General features: G+C 46.2%; 1 protein-coding gene across 3 annotated transcripts in view; it reads right to left on the bottom strand.

Annotated features, from left to right (window-relative positions):
• The window catches only part of JARID2 (jumonji and AT-rich interaction domain containing 2), a 365382-nt gene that overhangs the window by 21646 nt on the left and 317965 nt on the right, over nt 1–25771 (bottom strand). For 2 of the 3 annotated variants that reach the window (XM_063923201.1, XM_063923200.1), the window contains 6 exons: nt 22900–23014; nt 21024–21129; nt 8290–8472; nt 7213–7343; nt 5402–5585; nt 4088–4195 (listed from right to left, as the gene is read on the bottom strand). In XM_063923201.1, the coding sequence (XP_063779271.1) occupies nt 4088–4195; nt 5402–5585; nt 7213–7343; nt 8290–8472; nt 21024–21129; nt 22900–23014 (827 nt within the window). Of the gene's footprint in view, nt 1–4087; nt 4196–5401; nt 6288–7212; nt 7344–8289; nt 8473–21023; nt 21130–22899; nt 23015–25771 lie in introns of those variants that run through there. The other variant, XM_063923202.1, reaches the window with a different exon arrangement.

Genomic DNA, 25771 nt, shown 5'->3' with positions numbered 1-25771 from the left:
CACCAGTATATATATATATAGCAGTACGGTACAGTAGTCCACTGCTCTACCTCTGTGTCGTCAAGTATACTATCCACCCATACCTGTGCTGCATTTTAGTTGTGCGCAGTATATAGTAGGAGGACAGTGCATAATTTTGCTGACCACCAGTATATATATAGCAGTACGGTACAGTAGGCCATTGCTATTGATATATTACTGGCATATAATTCCACACATTAAAAAATGGAGAACAAAAATGTGGAGGGTAAAATAGGGAAAGATCAAGATCCACTTCGTGCTGAAGCTGCTGCCACTAGTCATTGCCGAGACGATGAAATGCCATCAACGTCGTCTGCGAAGCCGATGCCCAATGTCATAGTAGAGAGCATGTAAAATCCAAAAAACAAAAGTTCAGTAAAATGACCCAAAAAAAAAAATCTAAATTAAAAGCGTCTGAGGAGAAGCGTAAACTTGCCAATATGCCATTTACGACACGGAGTGGCAAGGAACGGCTGAGGCCCTGGCCTATGTTCATGGCTAGTGGTTCAGATTCACATGAGGATGGAAGCACTCATCCTCTCGCTAGAAAAATGAAAAGACTTAAGCTGGCAAAAGCACAGCAAAGAACTGTGCGTTCTTCTAAATCACAAATCCCCAAGGAGAGTCCAATTGTGTCGGTTGCGATGCCTGACCTTCCCAACACTGGACGGGAAGAGGTGGCGCCTTCCACCATTTGCACGCCCCCTGCAAGTGCTGGAAGGAGCACCCGCAGTCCAGTTCCTGATAGTCAAATTGAAGATGTCACTGTTGAAGTACACCAGGATGAGGATATGGGTGTTGCTGGCGCTGAGGAGGAAATTGACAAGGAGGATTCTGATGGTGAGGTGGTTTGTTTAAGTCAGGCACCCGGGGAGACACCTGTTGTCCGTGGGACGAATATGGCCATTGACAAGCCTGGTCAACTTACAAAAAAAAATCACCTCTTCGGTGTGGAATTATTTTAACAGAAATGCGGACAACAGGTGTCAAGTCGTGTGTTGCCTTTGTCAAGCTGTAATAAGTAGGGGTAAGGACGTTAACCACCTAGGAACATCCTCCCTTATACATCACCTGGAGCGCATTCATCAGAAGTCATTGACAAGTTAAAAAACTTTGGGCGACAGCGGAAGCAGTCCACTGCCAACTAAATCCCTTCCTCTTGTAACCAAGCTCCTAAAAACGACACCACCAACTCCCTCAGTGTCAATTTCCTCCTTAGACAGGAAAGCCAATAGTCCTGCAGGCCATGTCACTGTCAAGTCTGACGAGTCCTCTCCTGCCTGGGATTCCTCCGATGCATCCTTGAGTGTAACGCCTACTGCTGCTGGCAGTCGATCGTCATCCCAGAGGGGAAGTCGGAAGACCACTTGTACTACTTCCAGTAAGCAACTGACTGTCCAACAGTCCTTTGCGAGGAAGATGAAATATCACAGCAGTCATCCTGCTGCAAAGCAGATAACTCAGGCCTTGGCAGCCTGGGTGGTGTTAAACGTGTGTCCGGTATCCACCGTTAATTCACAGGGAAATAGACAATTTATTGAGTTAGTGTGTTCCCGATACCAAATACCATCTAGGTTCCACTTCTCTAGGCAGGCGATACCGAGAATGTACACAGACCTCAGAAAAAGAGTCACCAGTGTCCTAAAAAATGCAGCTGTACCCAAAGTCCACTTAACCACGGACATGTGGACAAGTGGAGCAGGGTAGACTCAGGACTATATGGCTGTGACAGCCCACTGGGTAGATGTATTGCCTCCCGCAGCAAGAACAGCAGTGGCGGCACCAGTAGCAGCATCTCGCAAATGCCAACTCGTTCCTAGGCAGGCTACGCTTTGTATCACCGCTTTCCATAACAGGCACGCAGCTGACAACCTCTTACGGAAACTGAGGATCATCATCGCAGAATGGCTTACCCCAATTGGACTCTCCTGGGGATTTGTGACATCGAACAACGCCACCAATATTGTGCGTGCATTACATGTGGGCAAATTCCAGCACGTCCCATGTTTTGCACATACAATGAATTTGGTGGTGCAGAATTTTTAAAAAAACGACAGGGGCGTGCAAGAGATGCGGTCGGTGGCCCGAAGAATTGCGGGCCACTTTCGGCATTCAGCCACCGCGTGCCGAAGATTGGAGCACCAGCAAACTCCTGAACCTGCCCTGCCATCATCTGAAGCAAGAGGTGGTAACGAGGAGGAATTCAACCCTCTATATGCTTCATAGGATGGAGGAGCAGCAAAAGGCCATTCAAGCCTATACATCTGCCTACAATATAGGCAAAGGAGGGGGAATGCACCTGACTCAAGCACAGTGGAGAATGATTTCAACATTGTGCAAGGTTCTGCAACCCTTTGAACTTACCACAAGTGAAGTCAGTTCAGACACTGCCAGCCTGAGTCAGGTCATTCCCCTCATCAGGCTTTTGCAGAAGCAGCTGGAGATTGAAGGAGGAGCTAAAAACGGAGCGATTCCGCTAGGCATTTGGGACTTGTGGATGGAGCCCTTCATTCGCTTAACCAGGATTCATGGGTGGTCAATCTGTTGAAATCAGAGCACTACATTTTGGCCACCGTGCTCGATCCTAGGTTTAAAGCCTACGTTGTATCTCTCTTTCCGGCAGACACAAGTCTGCAGAGGTGCAAAGACCTGCTGGTGAGACACTTGTCAAGTCAAGCGGAACGTGACCCGTCAACAGCTCCTCCTTCACATTCTCCCGCAACTGGGGCTGCGAGGAAAAGGCTAAGAATTCCGAGCCCACTCGCTGGCGGTGATGCAGGGCAGTCTGGAGTGAGTGCTGACATCTGGTCCGGGCTGAAGGACCTGCCAACGATTACTGACATGTCGTCTACTGTCACTGCATATGATTCTGTCACCATTGAAAGAATGGTGGAGGATTATATGAGTGACCGCATCCAAGTAGGCACGTCAGACAGTCCGTACAGGAAAGGAAAAAGAGGAAATTTGGAGGCCCTTGCACAACTGGCTTTATTTTACCTAAGTTGCCCCCCCTCCAGTGTGTACTCCGAAAGAGTGTTTAGTGCAGCCGCTCACCTTGTCAGCAATCGGCGTACGAGTTTACTTCCAGAAAATGTGGAGAAGATGATGTTCATCAAAATTAATTATAATCAATTCCTCCGTGGAGACATTCACCAGCAATTGCCTCCAGAAAGTACACAGGGACCTGAGATGGTGGATTCCAGTGGGGACGAATTAATAATCTGCGAGGAGGGGGATGTACACAGTGAAAGGGGTAAGGAATCGGACGATGAGGAGGAGGTGGACATCTTGCCTCTGTAGAGCCAGTTTGTGCAAGGAGAGATTGATTGCTTCTTTTTTGGTGGGGGCCCAAACCAACCAGTCATTTCAGTCACAGTCATGTGGCAGACCCTGTCGCTGAAATGATGGGTTTGTTAAAGTGTGCATGTCCTGTTTATACAACATAAGGGTGGGAGGGAGGGCCCAAGGACAATTCCATATTGCACCACTTTTTTCTTTAATTTATCTTTGCATCATGTGCTGTTTGGGGACTATTTTTTAAATCTGCCATCCTGTCTGACACTGCAGTGCCACTCCTACATGGGCCAGGTGTTTGTGTCGGCCACTTGGGTCGCTTAGCTTAGTCATCCAGCGACCTCGGTGCAAATTTTAGGACTAAAAATAATATTGTGAGGTGTGAGGTCAGAGTAGACTGGAAATGAGTGGAAATTATGGATATTGAGGTTAATAATACTATGGGATCAAAATGACCCCCAAATTCTATGATTTAAGCTGTTTTTGAGGGGTTTTTGTAAAAAAACACCCGAATCCAAAACACATCCGAATCCGGCAAAAAAATTTCAGGGAGGTTTTGCTAAAACGCGTCCGAATCTAAAACACGGCCGCGGAACCGAATCCAAAACCAAAACCCGAAAAATTTCCGGTGCACATCACTAATTATTATCTCCTACATTGACAACTGCAACCTGCTGTTATCTGGCACTTCAATCCATAATTTGAATTGTTACGTTTTTGGCACATACAATTTACAAAATTACAATCGGTATAATTAATTTCATCATCTCACCTCATCATAACGATACATGAGCTTTAGCCCTCGACATGACTTCTGCCTTTCCACGTGACGCAGCGCACACTCCAGACAGAATACAACATTCTCATTTTCCTGCACCACCTAAGAGCAAACAATACGTAAAATAATATTACACAAGTACTCAGCTGAGCTACAGACAGGAAGTCAGGGAGCTGGGGTGGAAAAATCATCCTGGTGTACATCTCACAGAGGATTTAGGCTACTGTACCATGACCACCTTGTGTGACTGGAACTTTGGAATATACGTCTATCAGACGTTTTAGAGAAGTGGCATCAGGAACCCGGTGCTTGGGATGCTGGCGGTACGGACAGCGATATACCAATGTGCAGAATGCAGACACCTATAAGTGTGCTAACCCCCCCCCCCCCCCCCCTAACCCCAAGAGCAACCTGACCCTAACCATCCCCCCCCCTGCATCCTAACCCTCCCTGGTGGTGCTTAACACCTTCCCTTCCCCCACAGCCTAATCCTACCCCCTTAGTGCTTAGCCACCCTAACCCCCCTTCTTAGTGCCTGACCCTAAACCCCCCCCCCGCATTCTAGCGATCAGGATGCCGGCAGTCGGGATTTCAGTGCCGGCATTGTGAACCACATCGGGATCCCGGAATCAGTCTTGTGACATGCAATAGGATTCCAACTGCCGGTATCATGATCGTCGGTTTTCTGACCAGATCCCCACCCAGAGTTATCTGGACATCATGTCATGTTTGTCATAGCACCAGTAGTGCATGAGGACACATCTGTTAGTGTAATGTTGCTACCAACTCACGTTTCATATCACATCCAGAGTGTTACCACTCAGATGCTAAAAATAAAATTTACACTTTCGCCTAAAACACTGACTGACTTATGAGGGACATCAGGGCAATCTTTATTACATGTGGTCAACATATCCATATCCAAATGGTCTACAAGTCTATATGCCAGATGTGCCAACACCATATACTTGGCAGCAACACACTTGCTCAGCGCAACACCTCCCCAACAGCCAGTACACACATCTGATACTCAGAGACCATGACACTTGGCTAAGTGAACCAATGCAGTCTGACACAAAACGAGACACCCCAAAGATAATGGAATTCATTGCGCATCAACCATTGTGCAGGTCATACATAAGGCACAGAGAAGAGAACAGTAGGCTACCCCGACTTGCCTGTGTAGTAAGAACATTAGTTTGTTCTAATTAATGTTATAATATATAACTATTTGCCTGTTTTCTATACAGAAACACACTGTATATATAAAATAAGCACTAACGCAGAGCAATATCTAAACTTGCTCACCATGGAAAGGTAACACAGGTGCTGACAGATCTGACATCTTCTCTCTGAAGTCTCAAACTGCAGCCATTTCCGAGGTTTTTTCTTCCAGTCCAACGTGGAGTTGCTGGTGTCGTGGCTTCCATAGCGTGCAGATGAGTGGAGGCCAGCCTCAAAGAGCTCATTCCTCTGCCTCAACTCTGTGTCCCTAATCAACAAAACAGTAAGTCAGAAACTGCGGGGCTCATCACTCAACCCTCATTACAGTGAGCTCTTCTACCGCTTTATAATGAGGGTGAAGTGACAGTGAGGTAAAATTCTGCTTCACCTATAAAGAATCATTATTAGCAGACTGCAAAATGCTTGGCATACAGGTTATAAGCAGGACTGCGTAAACCATTTCCTTGCTAATGCTAAATTAGATTTTCCAGTGATGAGACAAAATAATTGGTTCTCTAATGGACAGTTCCACAGCAGAAATTATACATATTCTGTATAGTTACGAATAATGATCATCAGTCACCTCTTGGAAACAAAGACGCTACATAGTAGACAAAAAACATCATTACATGAGAAAATATCACTAGGCATAGCAATTGCATGAAAGAGACAGAATTCACTGGTTGCCGCCTTGATTTTACCGGAAAATAAAAAATAGTGCAATTTTATATGAATACACCAACATGAAAAAACAAGAGCGAAAATGGCATCATTCACATGAGGTCATGCCAGCGCTCAGAAAAATAGATCTCACTCACCAATCGGTGGTTATCATTCACTATAGGCTGTTGGCTAACAGACAGTACGTGAGGATATACCCGTCCTTTCCTCAGTTTTACGATAGTTATAAATTCTGTCTGCCTGCAGGATCTCAGATGAGCCAGAGTGAAATAATATATACATACCAGCTCTATAAATAGCGAGAAACCGGTGTTTATTATAAACAGAAATATAATACTGGCTAGAGATGCTTGAACTTTTTCGAGCAACCGACCCGATACGAGTCTTTAGGCTTTGGTAATTCCAATCTTGTCGATTGGCTTTAGTTCAACCACCGTGGTGTGTATTTTAGAACAGCTAAGTTGTTAACTCGATAACGTTGCGAATATTGCGGTGTTCAAAGTCACCATTCGCACGGGGGAAAAAAAAAAATACGCAAAACGATATAGCTATACAAGCTCGAACTCTGTCAAACCTGTTAGCCTTGCTCAAATTGAGCTTAATTTTTTTTGTTTAAAGTCCATCTAAAGTTTAAGAATTTTTTCGCAAAAATTTTGTCCATTGCAAACGGTTCCAGAACCGCTTTGAATCATTTTCGAGCATCTCTAATATGAATACGACACTTTTCGGACTCGGCACAGCGATCTTTCTAAAAATCACAAAAACACAGGGAAGGCATTTTTGATCTGACTTTCAGAGGATCCAGAGAAACATAGAACGTACAAAGCAGGTGACCACTGAAAATAATGTGGTCCAGACTGGACACCGTCAGGTTTCACTTAAAGAAGAACTCCAGCAAGTGTTACAATAAATGTTACAATAAAATTCAAAGTTAGCTGTGGTGCTACAATCCTGTGACACAGAGTGTTCCCACATCCATGTGGAATGCCACAAGGAAGATCAGTGCCAGCTCGGAGCAGCATGTGGAAGGACTGGTGGATCACAGGATCGCGTGTGCCACAAGCCAAATTTTACATTACATTTTAACTTGGTGAACTCCACCAAAAACGACATTAAACGTTTTGTGAGGTTCTTCTTTAAATAAGTTCATAGCAAACTAATGTGAAACTGGTGGAGAGTCACAGTGAATACAAATGAGGCCTCTTTCCTATTACCTGAGCTCTCCGAGCAGAGAAGAAATGATACTCAGAGTTGGACTGTTCTCCTTTTTTGCCTCAGCTGTTGCAATCTGATACAGTAATTTCTCCATAGAGAACGGCTTTGCTATGTGACGACGTTTCATTTCCTGATTGAAGAGAAATTTATATGCTCAGCAAATAGAAGGTTTGAGACATGATTATACTAAGAAAAGACTGATTACACCATGTGCATTCAGCTATAAGATTACTGGGAGGTTCATATGCTAGAAAGCCACATTTTATTTTAGCTGTTTTCCAAAATATGATCAAACTGCTATCACAAATCATAACAAAATATATAGCATGCAATGGCAATACTTAAGAATAACACACAGAACATTATTGCTGTCTGTATTCCTTTTATTATCTGTCTAGAACAGACCTGGCCAACCTGTGGCTTACCGGCTGTTGTAAAACTACCCTCACGCCATTCAGCTAGTAAAGCATGCTGGCACTTGTAGTTGCAGAACAGCTGGAAAGCCACAGGTTGGCCAGGACTGCTCTAGAACATAAAAACACTGAAGAAATGTACGTACATTGCTAGCTTTTAAGTATTATCATTTTTTGACAAAGTGGCCACTTATCATACTGTGCTAAGTAAATGATAATACAAATTAAAATATATAAAATGACATGAAACTAAAGGTAATGACCATGTGCATTTTGGGGAACCACTGATAAATAAGGCAGTGTAGTAGCAGTTGTCGCTGCTGGAGGGGAAGTGCGAGTGGCTGCTGCAAGGCAGCGGCATTACCAGCCACCAATAATAAAGCAGCCACTGATGATTGGCATTGCTCTGCAGCTGCTGATGCTGCAGTATGTCTGAGATCAGGGGAGACAGTGGAAGGTGGAAACAGCCTTGAATGTGTGATTTTAATTTCCTATAGATACAGATGACAATATATAAGCTTTTTTAGTTATTAAAACATATTCTTAATTGTCAACTACAAGAAAAAATAGCCTGGCTGTCAAAGGAAAATGACCATAATAACGGATGGAAGATCTAGGAACTGTGTCTGAACAGGCAGTTTTAGTACTGTGTGCAGTATATACCTTGGCAGTTTTGAAGCCCATGCTTGTCCACTGGGTGGTAGCAAAGTGCACAGTTTCAGAAACACTGTAGCCGCAGCACACTTTTGACACAAAGGATCCTGGGAAGCAGACGACGAATTGCCCACTCTGCTGTACAGTACGGTGCACCTTGATCCCCTCTTTGCACAGCACCTCTGGGGAGATCTACAGTGAGACACATCATTTACAATGAATATCACAACAGGCAGTACTTCTAGACAATAGGCCGCAAAATCTCCTCTGGCAGCCAGTCATCACTAACATTTTGTTTATAATACAATGTCAGGGGGGGAAACATAAGAATCAAAAAAGGCTGATTACCCAATATGCTATTTTAATAAGGCATAGCAGGGAGAAATGAACAGTATATTTGGGTGTGCTATTCAAGGAATCAAACTAAAAGAAGCATTTCAGGGAGTGATTGGACACAGATCCCTCTGGATGTATCCACTTAATATTTCTGACCAACAGATGTTACTAGCTTTGCTGAAATCTGACCAGAAACCCCGTTATTTCACACCAGTGATGGGTACAGTGTTATTGGGCATTTTAATTTGTGAGCTTGGCAACAACTTTCTGTTTGTCTATATAAAATATGCATACCCTCCAACATTGTACCCTCGAAAAGCGGTACAAATTAAGAAAAGGGGCGTGGCCACGCCCCATTTCCTATACTTTTTATGGAGATCTAGTGCGTAAAAAATCGGTACAAAGCCCTTTTTGACCAGTACAGACCATAAAAAAACGGTACTGTACCAGAGGGTATGAACCATGCAAGAGGATTGCAAATATGCAAATAAAATAGCTAACACTAGCAAAAAGCAGCAGAATATTTGCAGAAAAGTAGCAGAGTATTAAGGCTACTCGACATTGCTGTCTAGTCAAAAGATTAACAACTGGGCTAAGCATGGAAAATCATGTTGTACATATAAGAGAGTAATCTATGACATACATGATAAACAACAATGTACAATAACATGATTTTTTTCATTTTAGGTCACATTGTCATCCTTATGGATAGACCACAACACTGACAGTCTTAATGATCATTGCAACCTTTTGCTAATAGCCTGCTTAATTTGTTTGCTACTTTTGTGCACATTTTCACAATTGAAACTGCTTAAGTACAGACAGTAGTGGTGGCAGTACAAAGGCTCACCACCAGATGGTGTCAGATAAGTGAGACAACTGCAGACACTGGAGCACACACCCCAACAATGGATTGGCCTAATGATAATATGCTAAGCAATCCTGAAGTTACAGGAAGTACAGCTGTCAGCTGTTACACAGTAATGTGCACTTTGTGCAAACATTTATCTAGCAACTACACACACTTTAACATTCTCCATATATATGTTTACATTAACCATTCACAATATCAAATGATACTGTCACTCTAAATGAGTAAAACATTCTGCAGTATACCAAACACTATCCTTCCAATTTGTGTCATTCCAGGGCTAATATATAATTGTATGGAAATGTAGTGCAGCTGTACTTTGTGTTTATCCACATTATTGCACAGTAGTAGTGATCATAGCTGAAAATAGGATTTTAATTACCTACTGGTAAATCCTTTTCTCGTAGTCCATAGAGGATGCTGGGGTCCACATTAGTACCATAGGGGTATAGACGGGTCCACTAGGAGCCACTGGCACTTTAAGAGTTTGAGAGTGTGGGCTGGCTCCTCCCTCTATGCCCCTCCTACCAGACTCAGTCTAGAAACTGTGCCCGAGGAGACGGACAACTTTGAGAGAAGGATTATACACAGATAGTGGCGAGATTCACACCAGCTCACACATACAAGGCAAACCAAGCTAACCAGCTTGAACACTCAGCAACAGCTGAATAAGATAACTTAACCAAGTAACAAAACCAGTACTTAACCAACTAAGCAGTACTCAGGGCCGGCTCCAGGCATGTTCGAATAGAGCGGCCGCGCAGGGCGCCACCCTTAATGGGCGCTGCGCGCTGGCGCCGCCATATTCGTACCTGGAGCCGACCCTGCTGTGCAGCTTTCCCCGGCCTTTAACTGTGGTGCGCGAGAGCACACCACCGTTAGAGTCGTCCAGTCCCAAGCCTGCAGACAGCCACACTCCCCCTCCCGCGCAGCGCGCATCGATCACACCACCGTTGGAAGAGTCCTCCGGTCCCGGCCCGCGCCCTCTGACAGCAGCACTCCCTCCCGCGCCGCAGGTATTGTGGGGGGCATTTATGGATCTGTCACTGTGGGGTCATATCTGCACTGTGGGGCCATCTGCACTGTGGGGGCATTTATGGATCTGTCACTGGGGGCATATCTGGCACTGTGGGGGCATTTATGGATCTGTCACTGGGGGCATATCTGGCACTGTGGGGGCATTTATGGATCTGTCACTGTGGGGGCATATCTGGCACTGTGGGGTCAGCTGCACTGTGGGGGGCATTTATGTATCTTGCACTGTGGGGGCATTTATGTATCTGGCACTGTGGGGGCATATCTGGCACTGTGGGGTCATCTGCACTGTGGGGGCATTTATGGACCTGTCACTGTGGGGGCATATATGGCACTGTGAGATCATCTGCACTGTGGGGTCAGCTGCACTGTGGGGGGCATTTATGTATCTTGCACTGTGGGGGCATTTATGTATCTGGCACTGTGGGGGCATATCTGGCACTGTGGGGTCATCTGCACTGTGGGGGCATAAACGGATCTGTCACTGTGGGGGCATATCTGGCACTGTCGGGTCAGCTGCACTGTGGGGGGCATTTATGTATCTTGCACTGTGGGGGCATATCTGCACTGTGGGGGCATTTATGTATCTGGCACTGTGGGGGCATATCTGCGCTGTGGGGGCATTTATGTATCTGCACTGTGGGGGCATTTATGTATCTGGCACTGTGGGGGCATTTATGTATCTGGCACTGTGGGGGCATTTATGTATCTGGCACTGTGGGGGCATTTATGTATCTGGCACTGTGGGGGCATTTATGTATCTGGCACTGTGGGGGCATTTTTGTATCTGGCACTGTGGGGGCATTTTTGTATCTGGCACTGTGGGGGCATTTTTGTATCTGGCACTGTGGGGGCATTTTTGTATCTGGCACTGTGGGGGCATTTTTGTATCTGGCACTGTGGGGGCATTTATGTATCTGGCACTGTGGGGGCATTTATGTATCTGGCACTGTGGGGGCACTTATTTATCTGGCACTGTGGGGGCATTTATTTATCTGGCACTGTGGGGGTATATCTGGCACTGTGGGGGCATTTTTGTATCTGGCACTGTGGGGTCATATCTGCACTGTGGGGGCATTTATGTATCTGGCACTGTGGGGGCATTTATGTATCTGGCACTGTGGAGGCATTTATGTATCTGGCACTGTGGAGGCATTTATGTATCTGGCACTGTGGAGGCATTTATGTATCTGGCACTGCTGGGGGGCATTTATGTATCTGGCACTGTGGGGACATATCTGGCACTGTGTGGCCATTTATGGATCTGGCATTGCTGGGGGGCATGTCACGTGTATCTGGCACTGCTGGGGGGCATGTCACGTGTTGCTGGCACTGCTGGGGGGCATGTCACGTGTTGCTGGCACTGCTGGGGGGCATGTCACGTGTTGCTGGCACTGCTGGGGGGCATGTCACGTGTTGCTGGCACTGCTGGGGGGCATGTCACGTGTTGCTGGCACGGCTGGGGGGCATATCATGTAGTGTTCCCGCTAGGCAATGTGTCTCAGTGCTCTGCCTGGCGCAAAGTGTCTCAGTGCTCTGTCTGGCGCAATGTGTATTAGCTGCACTACTGTGTGGTGTAATGCGAATTGCCACTATTATGTGGCCACGCACCTTCCCCACGAAGCAATGCCCCTAAATTTTTGCTGCGCGCACTGTCCATTCTTTAGCATGTAGGTAGGGGAGCACCAAGCATTACAGTATACACATCATTTTGCCCTCCTAACTTCAAAATGTGCCCTCCCTGTGATCAGCACCCTGCCCTAAAAAGTGAACACTATCATGTGTAGCTGGCACTGCTGGGGGGTATATTGTGTGTAGCTGGCACTGCTGGGGGGCATGTCATGTGTAGCTGGCACGGCTGCGGGGAATGTCATGTGTAACTGGCATGGCTGCGAGGCATGTCATGTGTAGCTGGCACTGCTGCGGGGCATGTCATGTGTAGCTGGCACTGCTGCGGGGCATGTCATGTGTAGCTGGCACTGCTGGGGGGCATATCATATCTAGCTGGCACTGCACATTATGTTTATCTGACACTATACTGGAGACATTGTGTGTAAGGAACACTACTGTGGCTTTTATGTGTAAGGCTGCTAATTGTGTGCGTAGAGGGGGTGTGAAAATATATTTATAGTCTGATAATATGAAGTGACAAGGCCACGCCCACTTTTCTGCATAGGGGTTGAGAGGGGGGCGCTTTTACATTTTCTCGCTCAGGGTGCTGGTAGGCCTGGAGCCGGCTTTGGCAGTACTGTACCAAGTAACCACTGCAGGATCACGAAGCGCTAGGCGGGCACCCAGCATCCTCTACGGACTACGAGAAAAGGATTTACCGGTAGGTAATTAAAATCCTATTTTCTCTTACGTCCTAGAGGATGCTGGGGTCCGCATTAGTACCATGGGGATGTACCAAAGCTCCCAGAACGGGAGGGAGAGCGCGGAGGCTCCTGCAGAACTGAATGACCAAACCTTCAGGTCCTCAGAGGCCAAAGTATCGAACCTGTAAAACTTAGCAAACGTGTTCGACCCAGACCAAGTAGCCGCTCTGCAAAGCCGAGACATCCCGGGCAGCCGCCCAGGAAGAACCCACCTTACGAGTAGAGTGGGCCTTAACAGATGTAGGGCACGGCAATCCTGTCGTAGAATACGCATGCTGGATAGTGAACATGATCTAGCGAGAGATAGTCTGCTTAGAAGCAGGACACTCAAGTTTCTTGAGATCATACAGGACAAACAAATAGTCCGATTTTCTGTGACGAGCAGTCTTCACATAGATTTTCAGAGCCCTCACAACATCCATGGACTTTTGATGAAACTGAGGAGTCCGTAGCAGCTGGCACCACGATAGGTTGGTTGATATGAAATGCCGACACAACCTTCGGAAGGAACTGCTGACGTGTCCGGAGCTCGGCTCTATCTTCATGGAAGATTAAGTAGGGGCTTTTACAAGACAAAGCCCCCAACTCAGACACACATCTAGCAGAAGGCCAACAAAGTGACAGCCTTCCACGTGAGAAACTTGACCTCAACCTCCTGTAGAGGCTTGAACCAATCCGATTGGAGGAACTGCAGCACCATGTTAAGATCCCAGGGTGCCGTAGACGGCACAAAGGGAGGCTGTATGTGCAGAGCCCCTTTAAAAAAAGTCTAAACCTCAGGGAGGGAAGCCAAATGTTTCTGGAAGAAAATGGATAGGGCCGTAATCTGGACCTTTACGGATCCCAACCGCAGGCCCATATCCACACCAGCTTGCAGCAAAAGGAGAAAACGTCCCAGTTGAAACTCCACCGTAGGAAACCTCTTGGATTCACACCAAGATACATACTTTTTCCAAATGCGATGGTAATGCTTAGACGTTACTCCTTTCCTAGCCTATATCAGGGTAGGAATAACCTTGCTCGGAATGCCCTTCCGAGCTAATATCTGGCGTTCAACTTCCATACCGTCAAACGTAGCCGCGGTAAGTTTTGATAAGCTAACGGCCCCTGCTGCAGCAGTTCCTCCCGAAGAGGAAGAGGCCTGGATCTTCCAGCAGAAGACCCAGAAGATCCGCGTACCAAGCTCTTCTTGGCCAGTCCGGAGCAATGAGGATTGCCTGAACTCTTGTTCTCCTTATGAGTTTTAGAACTCTTGGAATGAGTGGAAGTGGAGGAAACTTGTCTACACCGACTGGAACACCCACGGAGATACCAGGGCGTCCACCGCCACGGCTTGCGGGTCCCTTGACCTGGAACAATACCTCCGAAGCTTCTTTTTGAGACAGGAGGCCATCATGTCTATTTGAAGTACACCCAAAGATCTGTTACCTCCTTGAACACCTCCGGATGGAGTCCCCACTCTCCTGGATGGAGATCGTGTTTGCTGATGAAGTCCGCTTCCCAGCTGTCTAGTCCTGGAATGAAGATTGCGGACAGCGCCACCGCATGCCTTTCTGCCCAGAGGATGATTCTTGTTACCTCTGACATTGCAGCTCTGCTCTTCGTTCCACCCTGTCGGTTTATGTAGGCCACCGTCGTTACATTGTCCGATTGCATTTGAATGGCTCGATCTCGCAGAAGATGAGTCGCTTGGAGAAGACCGTTGTAGACTGCTCTTCGTTCCAGAATGTTGATTTGAAGACTGGATTCCAGGCTTGACCATCTTCCTTGGAAGGTTTCCCCCTGAGTGACTGCACCCCAGCCCCGGAGACTTGCATCCGTGGTAAGAAGGACCCAGTCCTGAATTCCGAACCTGCGGCCCTCCAGAAGGTGAGACATTTGCAATCACCAGAGGAGTGAAATCCTGGCTTTCGGTGTCAGTCGTATCCTCTGGTGCATGTGTAGATGAGAACCCGACCATTTGTCTAGGAGATCCAGTTGGAAGGAAAGAGCATGAAACCTTCCATACTGTAGAGCCTCGTAGGAGTCAACCATCTTCCCAAGAAGGCAAATGCACTGATGAACCAATACCCGGGTTGGCCTCAGGACATCCCGGACCATTGTTTGAATCACCAACGCTTTCTCCTCCAGCAGAAACACCTTCTGCACTTCCCCAGATCATCCCCAGAAAAGACAATCTCCTTGTCGGCTCCAAATGTGACTTTGGAAGGTTCAGGATCCAACCGTGTTCCCTGAGCAGATGAGACATGAGAACAATGGACTGCAACAACGTCTCCCGGGACGATGCCTTTATCAGCAGATCGTCCAGATATGGGATTATGTTCACCCCCTGTCTGCTGCGGAGAACCATCATCTCCGTCATCACCTTGGTGAACACCCGCGGTGCTGTCGATCGGCCGAATGGCAGTGCCTGAAATTGATAGTGACTGTCTAACAGTGCAAATCTGAGATCAGCCTGGTGTGGCGGCCAAATCGGAATGTGGAGGTACGCATCCTTGACCTCCAGGGATACCAGGAACTCTCCCTCCTCTAGACCTGAAATCACTGCTCTGAGAGACTCTATTTTGAATTTGAACACCCTCAGGTAAGGGTTCAACGAATTCAAGTTCAAAATCAGTCTGACCGAACCATCCGGTTTCGGTACCACGAAAAGGTTTGAATAACAAACCTTGTTTTGCATATGAGGTGGAACTAGGACAATGACCTGTCACTTTTCCAATTTCAGGATGGCTTCCCGTAGGATAACCCTGTCTGTCAGCAAAGCTGGCAAGCCTGATTTGAAGAATCGGTGAGGCGGGAGTTCTTGAAACTCCAGTCTGTACCACTGGGACACAATATCCTGTACCCAGGGATCCAGGCCGGACAACACCAAGACGTGTCTGAAACGTCTGAGTTTCGCACCCACCAGCCCGTCCTCCAGGCTGTGCGGTCCACCGTCATGCTGAGGATTTTGTGGAACCAGAAGGAGGTTTCTGGTCCTGGGAGCCTGCGGGTGCAGGCTTTTTGGATTTTGCACAACCAGCTCTAAAGAAAGTGGCAGGAGGCTTGGACTTTTTGCCTTAGCGGTCCGAAAGTACTGCGACAGAGCTGAAGAAAATGGTTTCTTCGTAGAAGGTGTAGCAGAGGGAAGGAAAGGTGACTTACCCGCGGTTGCCGTGGAAATCCACACATCCAACGCTTCCCCAAAAAGAGCCTGACCTGTGTAGGGTAGGTTCTCCACACTTCTCCTGGATTCCGCAGTCCCCTGCGAGCTGAGACCGACATGGAAGAAATCCGTGCAGTCAGCGTACCCAGGTCCTTCATGGATTCCACCATGAACCCCGCAGAATCCAGCATGTTACGTAAAAACAATTCAATGTCACTTCCGTCCATTGTATCCATATTCTCTAGTAATGTGCCCGACCATTTTACTATGGCTTTAGAAATCCATGCACAGGCAATAGTGGGCCTTAATGCCACTCCTGAAGCAGTGTATATGGATTTGAGCGTAGTGTCAATCTTACGATCAGCAGGTACTTTTAACGCGGTAGATCCAGGGACAGGTAAAAACACCTTTTTAGACAGTCTGGAGACAGATGCGTCAACTACAGGTGGGTTTTCCCATTTTTTTCTAACCTCCTCAGGTAAGGGAAAAGCAACCAGAACCCTTTTTGGGATCTGGAATTTTTTCTCTGGGTTTTCCCAGGATTTTTCAAATATAGCGTTCAATTCTTTTGACACAGGGAAGGTTAGCGAGGCTTTCTTATGGTCAGTGAAGTAAGCCCCCTCAACCTGCTCAGGTGTTGTGTCAGTAATATTTAACACATCTCTAATGGCCTCAATCATGAGCTGCACCCCCTTTGCAAGGGATGCCGCCCCCCTCAGCATGTAACCATCACCGTCTGCTGTATCAGAATTGGTATCCATGTCATCTTGCATAATCTGGGCAGGTGCACGTTTCTGTGGGAACATGCTAGGGGATTTTGCAGGAATAGGAACAGAACCTGATCAAACTGCCATAGACGTTTTTAACACCTGAGTTTCAGTCTCAGCGTGAGCTACCCTAGTAGGGATCTGAGAGATCATCCCCTTAATAGAGGTCAACCACTCAGGCTCATTAATAGGGATCTGAGATAAGACATTACATTCCTGTGTACATGGAATGGATTCCTCCTGAGAGGAAACATCCTCTGCAGCATATGACACAGAGTCCCTACACATGGCTATGTGAGACAACACCCACACACAGGGAAATGTCAGACACAGTTCCCCCCCACCACCCAAGTATGCCACAGAGAGACACAGAGCTTGGAGCCAACCCCCACACAGCGCTTACTGAGGTAGATATAATACAGCGCTTACTGTGTACCTTAACAGACTACACAGTATTTACACAGCCTCCCCCTCTTCTACAACCCCCTGGTACCGCACAGGGAGGGACAGCTCTCCCTGTCAGCGTCTCTGTAGACGATCTGCAGGCAGGAAAATGGCGCTGAACGCTGCTGGGTCCGCTCTGAGGAGAAGCTCCCCCCCTCCCCGAACATGGCGCTGCTTCCCGCTCTTCAATTCTTTATACTGGCCTGAGGATTTCTGCTGGCAGTGTAACCGAGGTCCCTGACAGACTTGCTGACCGGTTTAGGGCATCTGCGCTGGCTCCGGGCGCCTCTTACAGCATCGCACTATGTACCGCCTAGCCTCCAGAGTGCAGTTAATACTGCGTTCCCACCCTGTTGCCGCTATCTTCACACCGGCTCCCCGTTTGCTGAGGGGGCCGGTGACTCACTCGCCACCGGAGGGGGCGGCGGCATGTGGCATGCTGTAGGAGTGAGCGGTCGCCTGGGGAGGCTAACGATCATCACCCTCAGGAGCTATGTCCTGTCAGCGGAGATAGTGGCTCAAAACCCCTCAGGGCGGACACTACTCCCCCCCCCCCCCCCTAAGTCCCACGAAGCAGCGAGGCTGTTGCCAGCAGCCTCCCTGTGCCTAACTTTACTCTTAGAAAATTAATAAAACTAAAGAAGCTCTAGGAAGTCCCCTAGCTGTGACTGGCTCCTCCGGGCACATTTTCTAAACTGAGACGGGCAGTAGGGGCATAGAGGGAGGAGCCAGCCCACACTCTTAAACTCTTAAAGTGCCAGTGGCTCCTAGTGGACCCGTCTATACCCCTATGGTACTAATGTGGACACCAGCATCCTCTAGGACGTAAGAGAAATAGCACAGGACATCAGTTACATAATGTATAATCGAGTTCAGTGGTTCCTAAACGCAGTCATCAAGGTACACCAACAGTCCAGGTTTTAGGGATATCACTGCTTGTGCACAAAGGATATAATCAAACTGACTGGAGGTACTAATTAAGTCACCTGCGCCTAAGCATGGATATCCTTAAAACCTGGGGTGACTTGAGGACTGCGTTTTGGGAACAAATGATCTAGTTAGGCCACCTTATACCTCTTGACATATTGTAGTTAGCTGGGAGATTTCCCTACTGGCACTCTCACTGTTATCTCAAATCAAAGAGCTGCAAATCTGTCATTGGACAGCTATGGCGCCAATCAATTGAGCAGAAGTCAGATTCACAATGAATAGCAGATTATTCCTCTACAGCCTGATACAGGACACCTTCTGTGTGTATTTATACCGTGTGTTTACACTCCTGACATTCCAAGCATAGTATCCAACAATCCCACAATTACAAATTGCACTGAGGAAGGACATTGAGTCTGAAACGCGTCTAGCATGTCTCTGAACGGCTTCCCTGTCTGGCTGAACTTGTGGGTGTGCTGCTCTCCCTTACACACAGGGGGCCATTCCGAGTTGATCGTAGCTGTGCTAAATTTAGCACAGCTACGATCGTAAACTCAGACATTCGGGGGGACGCCCAGCACAGGGCTAGTCCCCCCCGCATGTCAGTGCCGCCCCCCCACGCACAAATACAAAAGCATTGCCTTTGTATCTGTGGAGTAACTCCCGGCCAGCGCAGCTCCTGCAGCTGGCCGGGAGTTGTGTGTCGCTGCCGCTGGCCGCATCGGCTGCGCGAGACGTCACGCAGCTGCCGCGCCATGCCCGGCCAGCAGTCCTGCCACGCCTGCATTGGCCAGACCGCGCCTACTAAACGGCGGCTTAACGCCGCCGTCCAGCCCCCTCCCGCCCAGCGACCGCCTCTGTCTCAGAGGCGATCGCTGGGTACCGACGACTGCCATGCGCCGGTGCACTGCGGCGCCGGCGCAGTTCCGACCCGATCGCTGCGACAAACTGCAGCGAGCGATCGGGTCGGAATGACCCCCACAATCCGGAAGTGTGTTTTGGTTGATTCCTTAGAACATCTTGGACATCAGGAGCTGCCTATGTTGTTTGCCACTGAGGGACCTATCAGGCTGTGTTTTCAACACTTGTTTGTAAGTGCATATCTGTATTAAACCATTGTTTGTTTAGACATATTTGCACTATTTGCATTTCTTTCTTTATGGTATCCGTCACATTACCGTGGAGTCTAAATGAAAGGCTGACCGTTATCTTCTGGACCGATACACCTGTTAGATGCTGTATTGCCACTGTGGGATAACCATCACACTGATATTAACCCTTTGTTTGTAAGTGGATCTCATGAATAAAACATTATTCTTGTTATGAGTCTGCACTATTATGTGTTTTTCTGTTTTTTTTACATGTAACATTGTGGAATTCTATGAATTGGGAGTAGTCTTTTGGCTTACATCTAAATCCCCTTCAAAATTACGTTAAGTTTCATCTTGTAATTCTTTTTCTTTTTTTGTTGGTGGTACTTGCTGTATGAACACAGCACAGGGTTGAATGTGGTATTCTTCCTAGCGCTAGAGTGTGTGTATCTTTTCCTTCTAAATTGCAGCTTGAGAAAGTGTGCTTATTTCCCACCCAAGATGCCGGCAGGGCGAACTGACCATAAGCCTCAAAGGGAGTTTTTCCTATTTAAGGTTATTTCTTTTTTTCTTCCTGTTTTATAAGAAGGTGGGACCAGTCATCATACTTACAATCTCCATGCAACTCAGTCCAGGCTTTAAACATCTACCCACTGGCTGATCTTCACACCGTACATCCTGCTCCCATATAATTATGCTTAGACGGCAGGCCCGGCGCAGTGGCCATTTTCCCAGTGATGCAGTAGAGAGGTCTCCAGAAACAATGCACAGGCCCCATGTGCCAGGAGACCTGCGCATGTGCAGTACACAGAGAGCAGGGGACCAGCACACGGGCTCTCTCCTCTATTAAACCTCCCTGCCCATCACACAGCAACAGCAGTGGGCACACAGCAATCAGCTATATATCAAATGTAGTAGATAATGCTAGCTAGAATGTAGTAGATAAATGAAATCTATGAGCAACACCCCCACTGTTCCTCTTTAGAAGGTTTGATGCATCTCCCCCGTATCTTGAAACATGTCCCCATTTGCAATCTTTATCTTGTGACTATCCTTTACCAATCAGTGATATTCAGACACATTTCACATGTAACTGTAAAATGCTTAATAAGCTCTGACAGTACATAATGCTATATCATTTATAATGAACACACCCATTCTGAAGTTATCCACTGTGGTTATCATTTGGTGTCAAACATTTTTTAAGTTAATTCATATTTCATGCTTAGTACAATTATATATGATGTCAAGTTGCAAAGTCTTCCAGTGATAAAACAGATAAGAGGTATTAACATGAGATTCACGGGCATCATTGTTAACAATATACATCATAAGATAACCCATTTATGATTGTATTCATTTAAACCGGGTAGACACTGTGTCACCTCCCCTAGTTAGCAATCAGCGCTATATTGCTGATTGCTAATTAGGGGAGATCGCCACTGCATATACACTGAACGATACCGATGTACGATATCATTCAGTGACGTCATCCCCCGCACTCCCGTGACATGCAGCTCAACAATATAGTTAACACGGAGCTGCATGTTCGGTAAATCATGGATGAACGAGAACGGCCCGCGGGTGCGCGCATCATTCATCCATACACGCTGGACGATATGAACGATAGATCTTGCAAAAAAGATCATTATCGTTCATATTGTCCTGTGTGGTTGCCAGGTGTTTATGAGGCTTTACATTGGCAGGCTCTAAGACTCCACCACATAGTGTGACATAGCAAAGACTTACCATGACATTGCTTTCAAGCATTTGTAGACCAGGAGTACCATTGGCTTGAAGTAGAGTATGTACCACTTTGTCAAGTTTGCTCTCTTCCTCAGCAGGAATGCAATACCTGTGATACATTAACCCAGTCAGTAAAACAATATTCAGTGCATGGAAACCAATACACAAAATGTAAAATCTCCACAACAAGGACACTTTACATTAGTCAGTGAGGTTATGAAGTTATATTCAAAGCACATGCACTTAATGAGTAGAACAGCAAGTTCTCCTCCTGCACCATCTACATTAAGACATACAGTAGGTTAATGCATAGCAGAAATATATTTATATAATAGAGAATATTTGATAATAGAGGGCCTATTTCAGTAAGGATCGCTACGGAGACTGAAATAGCAATATTCTCAAAACTACTACTGCTAAAACTCACATGTTTAGGAGCCTCCCAGAAACAGTAAAAGACGCCCACCAATGTGCTCGCAACTCTGCGTATGCATTAGCAGAATTGAGATCCATATGCAGAAACAAAGTACCATCGACAGTTGCGGCTGACCCATGCCTACTCAAAATAATGCATACTCAAAATAATGCAATTACAGTCGCACCTGGTGCCATGTTTTTCATCGCAGCGATCACAGCTGATGTCACATGCACGCCCCGAAAACAGCTATGATACGCCTGCGTTTTCCCAACCACTTCCCACAAACGCCATGTTATCTCCCACAAACGGTCACTTCCTGTCAATCACTCTGCGGTCGCATTTCAGTGGGCCTGCGATTGCACTTTAAGGGGGAGATTCAAATGTTTGAAAAGTCAGTTGGGAGTCTGGTTTTTCCTATCTAATAGACAGGAAAAAACAGACACCCAACCGACTTTTCAAATATTTGAATCTCCCCCTAAGTCTTCACACACATGCAATGCGTTTGCAGCGCATGCACAGTCTGCATTTTTTGCAATTTAGCGATCCTTGCTGAATTAGGCCCAGAGTGTCACAGATGCCAACTTAATGTAAGGTGTCTATTAATAAAACAGATACACTGGACTTCTATATGCAATGCACCACTTTTAGGGGGAGCTATATCAAGCCTTGGAGAGAGGTACCAACCAATTAGCTTCTGTAATTTTGCAAGCTCTCAGAAGCTGATTTGTTGGCACTTTCTCTCTCCAAGGCTCGATACCGCTCCTCTGTACGGGTACAGATGAATGCAGGTGTCCTCATCCAGCCACACACTGCCACATGGCAACCTCATAAACCCTGGTATTGCGAATGCAATGCAAAGAACAAAGTCAATATCTTATGCTGCAAGCACACAACGCAAGCCCTGATTAGTGGTGTTACTGGTTGCCATGTATAGAGCCAGTGTAAATAATAGACAGGTTTCCTTTGTAAACTTTCCCCTCCATTCATTTTTTGTGCGTTTTTAATTTTTTTCCATAATAGAAGCTTAACATTCTCTATAGAAACATCATATATTGGTATTAAATATTGTACACTACTAGGACAAATAATACAACTGTGAATGCGATATATAGTACAGCGGGGGTTATTCAGACCTGATCGCATCAGCAAATTTGTTAGCAGTTGGGCAAAACCATGTGCACTGCAAGAGGGGCAGATATAACATGTGCAGAGAGAGTTAGATTTGGGTGGGTTATTTTGTTTCTGTGCAGAGTAAATTCTGGCTGCTTTATTTTTACACTGCAATTTAGATTTGTTTGAACACACCCCACTCAAATCTAACTCTCTCTGAACATGTTATATCTGCCCACCCCGCAGTGCAACATGGTTTGGCCCAACTGCTAACACATTTGCTGCTGTGATCTGATCAGGTCTGAATTACCCCCAGTGTTATAGGCTATAAACAGAGATGGGAACACTTACCAAACGCAATCAGCACCAGTGTGTAAGTAGTCAATGTAGGGAAGGTGATTTTGGTCTCGAGACCAGCATGAGGTAGAAAAGACCATGCCAATATTAAGCCAAGGAATTGTTACTCCTGAAACAAAATTATGGGGTTTTCATGTGAAATTATCTAAAACACATCGACATTGTAAACATTTTCATGTCTCTAAGGGACACGTCTGCCACCAAGTACAATGTGAAAATACAAGACAACATTCAGGTTCATTTACATGCTAGAATCAGGAAGTGGAGTGAAGTGGCTTATACCGCTTTCAGATCGCTAATGCCGGTTCGCACCTGGGAATTGGAAACGGGTCCTCTCCGGGTGCGACCCGGCATTGGACCCTCATAAATGGCTTCCTGACCTGGCAATATTGGGTTGCCATAGGGGGCGGGGACTGCAGCGTCATAGGGGGTGGAGGCAGTGCTAGAAGATGACATCATCTCTGCCTCTCCCCATGCTGTGAATTGGTACCGGGTCGCATCGACCTGGGAAACCCGCTTACACTGCACCTGACCAGGTAATAGCCCGGGAATAACCCTTCTTTATTCCCGGGTTGAATTACCGGGTCAGGCAACCTGGGAATTTGAGACTGACCATTTCACACCGCACAGCGACCCCAGTCGACACAGCAATATACCGGGTCGATACCGGGTCATTTTTGTGGCCTGAAAGGGGTATAAGAGAGACAGCGTGCTGCATAGTCTCACGCCAGTCTATGCATATACTGTGTATATAAATGGCAGCAGAGCATCTTGTTTGCCAGCTTTGTGTATCAGCACTACTACATATAGGGCCTATTCAACTGCCTGCAAAAACAAAACAGATTTGCGGTAATTTTAATGGAAATTTAATTTTACTACCTCTGAGCAAATGTAAAGTTGGGAAAAATCCCTATTTTAAGTTGAAAATGTCAGGATTTGGTTCAGAACTTTACCCCCCTGAATTACTTATTACTGTAGGTACTTAGAAGTTTTAATTGTTTTTAATTGGCCAATAATGACATGTCCTTTTTGGGGTGAAAAAGTGCAAAATTATGGAAGTTGTGGTACAAAGTATGGGACAGGTATATTGAAGTGCTTTATGAATAGCACAAGTGTTTTTAGATATCGGTCTATTTTCACTTTATTTATTTATTTTTTAAGTGTCCCCTAAAATTACCCAAATATATACTTATACCCATGTACCCTGATTTTAATTTTAGCACGTATTTTACAGAAAAAATAGCTTTCTTGATTTTATTTAAATATGCATATAACAGCCATTTGACCCAATTTAAGTACCAGAAATACTTTTATTACAACCGATAATAAACTTTTATACGTTATCCGATGTTTTTTGGGGGTACAGGCAGATTTACTCATTTTTCCCTTTCAGCAACAATGGTCACGGTAATCCCATTCTCGCAAAATTTGCAATTGAATAGCCGAATCGCGGGAGCGGGAATACCAGCGAAAAAGTCTGTTTTCATGGCAAAAAAGCTTCAAAAACTGCAATTGCAGTAAATTACCGTGATTTTGAGGTTAACTGAATTTGGGCCATAGTCTTTGTAAGACCTACATGAGCAATAAACACTATCTTCCTACATCTTGCACAGCTCCTATTATCTGCTGTAATATGGTGACCTAAAGATAAGAACCAACTCTCTAATCAGTTCCTGGCTATCCTGAATTGAACTCCTCGCTCTGAGACAATGCGGAGCCTGCTACCGAGCAAGACAATGCGGAGCCTGCTACCCCGCACTACTAAGCAAGCTGTCAAAAGGGAAGGACCAAAGTGACCAGCAGCTATACAAAGCCATTGCAAGTGTACATGATGGCAGCGAATACAGCTCATAAGCGGGTTGGTATCTATATACCGGCGCCCGTCATCCCAGTGGGGCAAGCGCAAAAGAGCCCCTTGCGGGCTCGCTGCACTCGCCACACTGCGGGCACAGTGGCGCGCTACGCTATTTGCTCACCCTCCAGGGGTGTCATGGACACCACAAGAGGGGGAATAGGTGTCATTACCCCGGCGATCGGGATCCCGGCGCAGTGATCCCGACAGCCCGGATATTGAATGCACCCCTCATAAGCAGTTGGCACTTGCAGGCGGCCAAGTGCCATCAGTAGGAATGGTCAGTAATGGCAGGTTACTGATGGTAAGAGAGAACCCCAAGCACTGGATGGCACAGAAATCCCATCCTGTCACAAGCAGGTCCTTTCCAATACAAAGAAATATAAAAACTAAAAAAGGTTCTAATCAGGCGCTGTTGTGGTTTGTTTAGATCCAGCAGCTACTATAAATAGGAATATTAAGTCCCTTAAAAAAAAACACACACACAAATAGACAGTAGCGCTAATAGAAATGGTCCTAAAGCATTCATATATCATAAAATAATATATAGTCAATTGATGGGAACAACATTTGTATACATTTAACAGATCGTCAATTATAATAAAAAGCACATTAAATTTCATAAGCCAGAAGCTAAGTAGACCTCACCCACAAAGTTCATAAATACAGTTCACTGATATGCAGAGTGTCCAATTTATGTATTAGCTGCTGCGTGTTCCTATATACACCTCCTGATACGTTATTCAGGAAATGACTGGAATTGAGACTAGTCTATATTATAGGACTGTTTGATAAAGGTGCATAGATACCATGTCCAATCACAGATAGAGGTGTAATTCCTCAGGCATTGTAAAGCTTGTCATGCAGATCTGAGGCCCTCAAGTACATACAGTGTCTGTGGTAAATCCAGTCCAGAGTAGTAATGGAGTTATACAGTATGTCCAAGATAATCCTTTTCTGTTAACCAAGTCCGGAGGCTGGTCCAGGCAGATGCATAGTGAGGTTGTAGACAAA

This window comes from Pseudophryne corroboree, chromosome 5 (assembly GCF_028390025.1).
Source record: "Pseudophryne corroboree isolate aPseCor3 chromosome 5, aPseCor3.hap2, whole genome shotgun sequence".
NCBI classification, from domain to species: Eukaryota; Metazoa; Chordata; class Amphibia; order Anura; family Myobatrachidae; genus Pseudophryne; species Pseudophryne corroboree.
This window is presented reverse-complemented; position numbering and strand designations above follow the sequence as displayed.